This window comes from Phaseolus vulgaris, chromosome 8 (genome assembly GCF_051622355.1).
Source record: "Phaseolus vulgaris cultivar YP4 chromosome 8, ASM5162235v1, whole genome shotgun sequence".
Taxonomy (NCBI): Eukaryota; Viridiplantae; Streptophyta; class Magnoliopsida; order Fabales; family Fabaceae; genus Phaseolus; species Phaseolus vulgaris.
In genome coordinates, this window is record NC_143505.1 from 43,269,298 (window position 1) to 43,278,252 (window position 8,955).

Consider the following 8,955-nt stretch of genomic DNA (forward strand, 5'->3'; position numbering starts at 1 on the left):
ATCTATCCTAACTATTAGTATAATTAATTTAGTATAACTAATAAGATATAGAATTGTTGTTATGGCACATTAACTGTGCACAAGTAAAAGCATGAAGTTGGATCTCCAAAAAATATTTTAAGACTAGGTTCATATATTCTGAATGTTGTATCACCCTATTTTATGTATCAATTTCAACATATAAGGGTGTACACCATCATGCACTGGTTAGGAACCTGGGTAGTTATAGTTCACACCTCTAGATAAAACTAATCAAGAAAAAAGATAGAGGAGAGGCTTAGTTTAGTTGCTTGCATTCTAATATATGATGCATGGAAATTGTGTGTGCCAGTATTTCTATAGACATGCTAACATGACAACATACTCAGGTGTTAGAATTAAAGGCCTCAAACAAGAGGGAAGGTGAATTGTTTAATGAAATATTTTCAAAAATACTGGACAAGAATGAAGATTAATGCAGAATCACAAAAGAAGCAATCAAATCAGCCAAGAGACAAATTTGTTTTAAATTGATTTCAGAAAATCAATCGGTTGTTTATGCGAATCAACTGATTGTTTTTATCAGGAGTTTACAAAAACAAAGATCAAACAGTTTTAAAGCAGTGAGGGATAGAGAGATTCACAAACAAAGTTTATACTGGTTCACTCTTAACCTGAGCTACATCTAGTCCCCAGAAACCCCCGGGTATTTCACTAAGTAATCAACCATAGATTACACAACACAAACACCAAATAGGTGATCTTGAATCCTTCAAGAACACTCACCCTCTTTGAAACACAAACACTACAAGTCAGAACACCCTTTGACTTTATACACCAGTATCTTACAGTTTTACAAATATGAATTGAAACACAAGTAAGAACAAGAACGATCACACCTGATACAAAATGAATACATCAAATCCTATTCCACTCTTAACCAATGCAAAGCCTTAAGAAATCAAGAAATTTTGGAAAACTTTTAATCTCTTTTGTAATCTAATCACTCTCTCATTTTAGAGATTTAAACACCAGTTATGTAGCCTAAAAAATAGTTGTTTTAGACTTTCAATCAAGGGCTAAAACAAATTTGAATCAAGAAAAACAGATTTAACAGACTTAACCAATTATGTTAAGTTTTTAAAAAACAATTGATTGAAAGCACGATTCAACCGATTGACTTGGCTTTGACTGTGAGGTCAACCAATTTCAGCTTTTTCAAATCTTTCCAAAATCACCAAGTGTAAAACAACCGATTGAAACGACAAATCAACAGGTTGTTTTTCACTTACATTGAAAAACACTTTTCTTTTGAAAGAACTTGTTTGATTCAGTTTTGGATTAAGTTAAGAGTGGATTGACAAATTCTAATCTACCCAGAACCTATGCCCACAAGCAGCAACCTTGTCTACAAGCAATCTTCATGGATTTTGAAACATCAAAGCTTCAAGTTCAACAATCTCCCCTATTTGATGAAGACAAATCCCTGGTTTTCTACGGATGTTCTATTTGAATTTGACAATACCTGCAAAACACAAAATGTGCATGTACCAGAGGTAATCATTTCTAGATTTCATTAGCACCACAAAACCAATTTTCACTTAGTGATTCCATAAGGAAAATCAACAAAATCAGTGTGAAAACCAATGAAAGCAAGGTGCAAATCAGAGTTTATGCAACAGTTTGCAAATCAGAATAAAGCAGCATATAAACCAAGCTTTAAAGCAGAATATAAGCACATTACAAACCATAAACTTCTCCCCCTATTTGTATTCACTAATAGACTCAAATGAGGGATAAAAACAACATTAAGATAGAGTTTGTGAGTCAAGAATTCCTAACTCATTTCTTAAAAAGAAGAACTTGTCCTTTGGCAAAGGTTTGGTGATAAAGTCTACCAGTTGCCTTTCAATTGCAATGAACTTCACCTCACAATCTCCATTGCTCACATGATCCCTTAGGACATGGTGTCAGATCTCACTCAATATGCTTTGTCCTAAAGTGTTGAACCTGATTTTTTGTGAGATTAATGGCACTTGTGTTGTCACAGAGCAGAGGTACTTTGCTAACTTTCAACCCAAAGTCTTCAAGTTGTTGTTTGATCCACAAAATCTGAGCACAACAGCTTCTTGCAGCGATGTATTCTGCTTCAACAGTTGAGAGTGCCACACAGACTTGCTTCTTACTATGCCAAGATATAAGGCTTGATCCAAGAAGATGACAAGTTCCACTTGTGTTTTTTCTGTCCAGTTTGCATCCTGCAAAATCAAAATTAGAGTATCCAACTAAATGTATAGGAGAGTGAGAGGGATACCATAACCCAACAATGGATGTGCCATTTAGATACTTTAGAATTATTTTGGCAGATTGAAGGTGTGATTCGTTCGAATTGGATTGGAATCTAGCACAGAGGCACACTACAAACATAATATCTAGCCTGCTGGCTATAAGATAGAGCAAAGAGCCAATCAAACCCCTGTATTTGGTTTGATTCACTACTGTTCCAGCTGCATTAGCGTCCATATAGCAACTTGTGGACATTAGTGTAGTTGCCTCTTTACACTTCTCCATTTCAAACTTTTTGATGATCTCCTTGCAATACTTGGATTGACTTAGAAAGATGCCATCCTTAGATTGCTTGACTTGCAATCCCAAGAAGAAGGACAACTCTCCCATCATTGACATTTCAAATTCTCCTTACATAGCTGCCACAAATTCTTTACATAAGCTATCATTAGTAGCACCAAAAATAATGTCATCAACATATATTTGGACTAAAATAATGGCAGAATTTGACTTTTTAATAAAGAGAGTTTTGTCAACCTTCTCTCTTTCATAGTCATGAGACAAGAGGAAATTACTTAACCTCTCATACCACTGCCTTGGAGCTTGCTTGAGACCATACAAGGCCTTTTTCAGCTTGTATACATGTTTGGGATGTTGATGACCTTCAAACTCGGGTGGTTGTGAGACAAAGACCTCCTCATTGATAACTCCATTAAGGAAGGCACTCTTCACATCCATTTGAAACAATTTGAAGTCGCTCATGCAAGCAAATGCCAATAGTAACCTCACAGCTTCCAATCTGACCACTGGTGCAAAGGTTTCGTCATAGTCTATCCCTTCTTCCTGATTGTACCCTTTTGCAACAAGTCTTGTTTTGTTCCTTATAATCACCCCTTATTCATCTACCTTGTTTCTGAACACCCACTTGGTTCCAATGATGTTCATCTAATCTATTTTAGGAACCAGGAACCACATATCATTCCTGATGAATTAATTTAGCTCTTCATGCATAGCAGCAATTCAATTCTCATCCTTGAGAGCTTTATTAATTGACTTAGGTTCAACTTGAGAGACAAAGGCCATGTGCCTGCAGTAGTTTGATATGGTTCTTCATGTACAAACTCCTTTATGAATCTGCCCAATTATGTTTTCCACAGAGAGGCCTCTTGGAATCCTCCATTCCTTGGGTAGCTCCTCCTGTTGCAGAATATCAATCAGATGATTCGCAAAATCAATCGGTTGCTTTTCTGGACAGGTTTCCAGATTCTTTAATAAGATGTTTTGCTCATCTTTTTCTACACAATTCCTTAGAGAACCTTGTTCTGCAGGGTTATTTTCATCAAATACTACATGTATAGACTCCTCTACAGTCATGAGTCTTTTATTATAAACCCTATAAGCATGACTAGATAAAGAGTAACCAAGAATAATACCATTGTCTGCTTTCTCATCAAATTTTACAAGATTTCTTTACCATTATTTAGAATGTAACACTTACATCCAAATACCTTCAGATGACCTATATTGGATTTCCTTCCATTGAGTAGTTCATATGGAGTCTTCTTCAAGATAGGCCTGATGAGAACCCAGTTCATCACATAGCATGCAATACTTACAACATCTGCCCAAAAGTATTTTGGCAAGGAGGATTCACTCAATATTTTCCTAGCCAGTTCTTCAAGTGAATTTTTCTTTCTTTCCACCACACCATTCTACTAAGGTGTTCTTGGAGCAGAGATATTGTGGAAGATACCAACCTTTTTACAAAAGGAGCTAAACTTCTCATTCTGGAATTCTCCTCCATGGTCACTGCGGATAGCACATATGTTGTTGCAACAAGTATTCTGCAACCTTTTGGCTAGCTTTTTGAATGTAGAGAAGGCATCACTTTTTAATTCCAGAAACAGTGTCCATATGAACTTGGAAAAATCATCAACCACAACAAGAGCATAGTAATTCACACAAGGACTCATAGTTCTTGAGGGACCAAACAGATCCATTTGAAGTAGCTCAAGGGGTTTTGAAGTGGAAACCATATTTTTCGATTTAAAGGAATGTTTAGTTTGTTTCCCCTTTTGGCAAGCTTCACATATATGATCTTTTTCAAACTTGAGCTTAGGTAACTGATACAATCCAAGCCAACAAGAAGATGACCAAGAACTCAAATTACTATTCACACTATGAGAAGTCATCTCAACTTTCAAGTGAAAACCCCACTAAGGATCTAAAAGACCTCACCAGAAGGAGAAATGGGCAAAGACCAGAACATCAAATGTTCTTCCTTCTGGTCTTCTTAATAATAAAACAAGTTGTAAATAAATTTGGCTCACTTTAGGGGTTCAAATAACAAGATATGCTAGAATAGGTGCCTTTAGCATAATAGAGGGTGTAGTTATCATTTTAACTTGTTTTTTACCTAGTTTCTAGAAGAAATGACCTAAGATGTGTTTTTTGACTTAGTCAAACCCTAAAGACAGCCCACTCACACATTTACCATCATACCCTTGCATCTTGTTTTCCAAGGCACCATCTCTTATAAATAGGGTGCCTTCCTCCTTGTATTTTGATGTTGAATTTTATAGAAGAAGGAAAACTTTGCACAAATTGTGTGAGACTAGTTTGCTCTAAGCATTAAGTCTTATCTTGAGTGATTTGAGAGCTCTCAAGTGGTGGCTCTCTACACTCATCTTGGAGAACCACACTCCAAGTGGTGTCTCCAACTCTCTTCCATCACCATAAGCATTCTTCCTTTCATCTCTTCTACCATTTCCATACGCCACTTTCATTTGTGTTTCCTATGTTTGTTTTGCTTCATTCTTCAATTCAGTTTCCATTATGATATTGTGTTTCCTTTCATGTCTTTCAATTTCCGCACTATGCATCATTGTCACCTTATTATGTGATTTTCCTTTTTGCCTTTGGAAGTGAACCTTCACACTTACTTAACCACTTGGTTAAGTTCGTGTCCAATGAGAATCTTCCATAGGTTTCACCATATAATTGTTAAAAATCTTAATGATAAGTAAAGTGTCACCTCTAAAATGGAACAATCTAAAATCAACTCACATCATGTGGTATCAGAGCTTTGGTATTTTTAGCATATTTGCTTTGAGTTGATTTGGCACTTTACTTTTCTTGCACCTTTAAATTCTTGTCTTTACATTCAAACAAATTTAAATTCAACCTTTACTTTCTTGCTTTTTCAATTCGGGATTATCTTTATTCAATAACTTTCAATTCGCTTTTCAATGTTATTTTGTGTCCAATTTTTGTTCTTACCTATTTTTGTTTGAGTCATATGTTCTTAGTGTTTCTAGGAGTCCTTATTTTGCTTTTAATTGTGAAGGTATAAAAAAGTAACTAGAAATTTGTTTAAGTGGAAGTAGATTTTAGTTTCAAACATAGATTTCAAGTGTTCATTTAATTTGAATCCCAAACTTTTATTTTTGTGAAAAATTGGAAATGAATGAAAATATGCATGATAAGAATTATGGACATCTTATTTCCATAAACCATAACAAAAAAGAAAAAAGGAAAGCACAATTTGCGCAAACTTCTTTTGCAAGACCAACATTTTTAAAAAGTTGATTCATTTTATTTGGCAAATTGATTTCAACATTGTGGAATTTGATCCTTTTGCTTTTACAATTTCTAGCAAGAGAAAAACTTCATTTTTAAAGGTTAAGTAAGTATCTTAGAGTCTTTTTGTGTGTTTTTTCTTGATTTTCTTTCTTTAAAAGTTTTGTCATAATCTCTTTTCCCAACTTGGTTTAACTTCTTTGTTTTGGGCTTTTCTTGTTTGTATTTTAAAATTCTTTAGTTTTGTTGTGGTTCTTTTGAGATCAAGTGTTAAGGGCATTGTCCTTTTTCATTTGAGAGCTTGAAATCCCAAGATAGACCTTTGTTTTAGAGAGATTTCTTTCTTGAGTGCTTTGTTTATTTCGCCTCTTTGCTACACACAAACGAGTGACACAAGTGAGGAGGGGGTTATTAAATTTTCTTTCACTAATTGTTTGTTCTCCTTGTGCAATTTTTATGGCTCTTCTTTTTTTAGGAGAATCATCCAAACCTCAATCTCCCCAAAAGGTTTTTCTTATGGGTGAGCTTGCGGCAGCAAAGAGATCCTTAGCCCAAAAAGAGGAAGAAATGCGACAATTGGTGGAGGGACTTCAAAGACTTGAAACGACACATGAAAGAAAACCAAGAGGAAAGAGGTGGGAGTAAAGGAGAGCTTCAAGGAGCTATAACCATTACGGCAGCCATGAAGAAGATGAAGATTGGAGAATTCACCACTATGATGAAAGGAGCCACCAACACCATCCTTCTAAAAAGAAAAATTCCCTGTATAAAATTGCCTAGATTTAGTGGGGAAAGTGACCCCAATATTTACTTAGGATGAGAGGCTAAGGTTGAGAAAATTTTCAATGTATATGAGGTTCAAGAGGACCAAAGGGTAAATCTAGCCTCCCTATAATTTTTAGACTATGCCATGCAATGGTGGCACCAAGTTGTAATGGACATTGAGCTAAACAAGAATCCAATCGTGGTATCTTGGTATGATTTCAAAGAATGTATGCGCGCGAGGTTTGTTCCTCCTCATTATAGGAAGGAACTCTTGTTGAAGATCCAACGACTTCAACAAGGACCTAGAAGTGTAGATGAGTACTTCAAAGATCTTGAAACTACTTTGACTAAAATTGACATGCATGAAAATGAGGAGTCAAAGATAACTAGATTTGTAAGTGGCTTGAGAAGAGAAATCCAAGATGTGATAGAATTATATGAGTATTCCCCTTTGGAAAAATTGGTTCACCTAGCCATCAAGGTTGAATCAATTTTTTTAAAGAAAACTTCTTTCAAAACTACTCATAATGATGGCTTCTACAAAACATCATGGAAGGACGAAAATCAAAATTCTTCAAAAACCTTTCCTTCTAACTTAGTAAAAGAAACCACTTACAATTCTAGAGTTTCTAAACCCTCACCCTATATACTTAAGTCACCCACCAAAACCTCAAGTCAAAAATGTTTTAAATGTCTAGATTTTGGGCATATAGTAGCCAATTGTTCTTGAAAAAGAAACATGATGGTTAAAGGGAGCTTGTCATGAGTGACCATAACTCCTGAAGGTTTAGGTCCCCTACCTCTCCAAGAAGCCAAAGTGAGGAAGAGTGTGAGTTACCATGTGAGGGAGATTTGTTAATGATAAGGCGCATGCTTGGTCACATTCAAAAGCCTTTTGATGCAAGTCAAAGGGAAAACATTTTTCACACAAGGTTCCTTATCAACAACAAAGTGTGTTCTTTAATTGTGGATGGAGGTAGTTGCACCAATGTGGCAAGCACAAAAGTGGTGAAAAAACTTGGGTTACCCACCATCTTTCATGCAAAGCCCTACAAGTTCCAATGGCTTAGTAAAGAGGGGGAAATCTTGGTTAATAAACAAGTCCTCATAGCCTTCTCAATTGGAAAATATAAGGATGAGTTATTGTGTGATGTTGTACTTATGGAAGTCACACATATTCTTCTAGGAAGGCAATGGCAATTTGATAAAAAGACTTTACATGATGGCCTTACTAACAAAATTTCTTTCACCTTCCATGGGCACAAGAATACCTTAAAATCTCTTTCTCCAAGAAAGGTCCATGAGGATCAAATAAAATGAAAAACAAAAGATAAAATGAAAAAATAAAGAAAGAAAAGATAAACTGAGTCACAACATATCATCTTATATAACTAAATCAATCATGTTGACTTATGCCATGCTATAAACTGCACCTCCAAGGTGTTCTTCTTCCTTATCTTTTTCATTACCAAATAAAACTAATTACTTGACATCTTGGACAAAGAAATTTTGAGATGAACATCAAACACCTCCTAAGGGTTCTCACATTTTGAGAAGATTTTTTATCACCAAGCCCTTTCATCCCCAAATATTCTTTCCCAACATGGCTTGTACGAAGAGCTTGCCCTTTTGAACTTCCCAAGCTTAAAGAACATAAGTTTGTTTCACTTCCCACACCTTGCACTATTTTATATGTGAACAAACTAACTATGTTATCTGCAGGAGTTCTAAAATCGAGGTCGAATCCTCTCAAACTTGGGGGGCATGATACAATTCAAGCCAACAAGGAGATGACCAAGAACTCACACTATGAGAAGTCATCTCTACTTTCAAATGAAGACCCCACCAAGGATCTAGCATACCTCACCAGAAGGAGAAATGGGCAAAGTCCAGAACATCAAATGTTCTTCCTTCTGGTCTTCTTAAGAATAAAACAAGTTGTAAATAAATTGAGCTCACTTTAGGGGTCCAAATAACAAGATATGTTAGAATTGTTTCCTTTAGAATAATAGGGGGTGTAGTTATCATTTTAGCTTTTTCTTTTCCCTAGTTTCTATAATAAGTGACCTAAGGTGTGGTTTTGACTTAGTCAAACCCTAAAGGAAGCCCCCCTCACACACTTACTGATGGAGATCAAGCTCAAGAGAACATGGAGGCCAATAAACAAGATCAAGAAGAGGTAGAGGCACAAATGGAGGACGCCCATGGAGGTCAAAGCCCACCTCAAAGGCTTACAAGAAGCATGTTCAAAGCTTTAGGAGCTAGGGGACATTTATTTTCTCTTTTTGTAATTTCTTTAGTTGAAGGTGCTTAGAGGGAAACATTAGAAACCTCTTTTGTTATAGC

The 8,955-nt window shown here is 35.8% G+C and overlaps 1 protein-coding gene across 1 annotated transcript; it reads right to left on the reverse strand.

Moving 5' to 3' along the window:
- Nucleotides 1-1,956: 1,956 nt before the first annotated feature.
- On the reverse strand, nt 1,957-2,655 carry LOC137825181 (secreted RxLR effector protein 161-like). Its single transcript, XM_068630855.2, has one exon. It carries the CDS (start codon nt 2,653-2,655, stop codon nt 1,957-1,959), a length of 699 nt encoding a protein of 232 aa, XP_068486956.2.
- Nucleotides 2,656-8,955: the final 6,300 nt, after the last annotated feature.

What these genes read in the sequence shown, in the direction of transcription:
- LOC137825181 (XM_068630855.2), bottom strand. Translation starts at nt 2,655, where the DNA reads ATGGGAGAGTTGTCCTTCTTCTTGGGATTGCAAGTCAAGCAATCTAAG.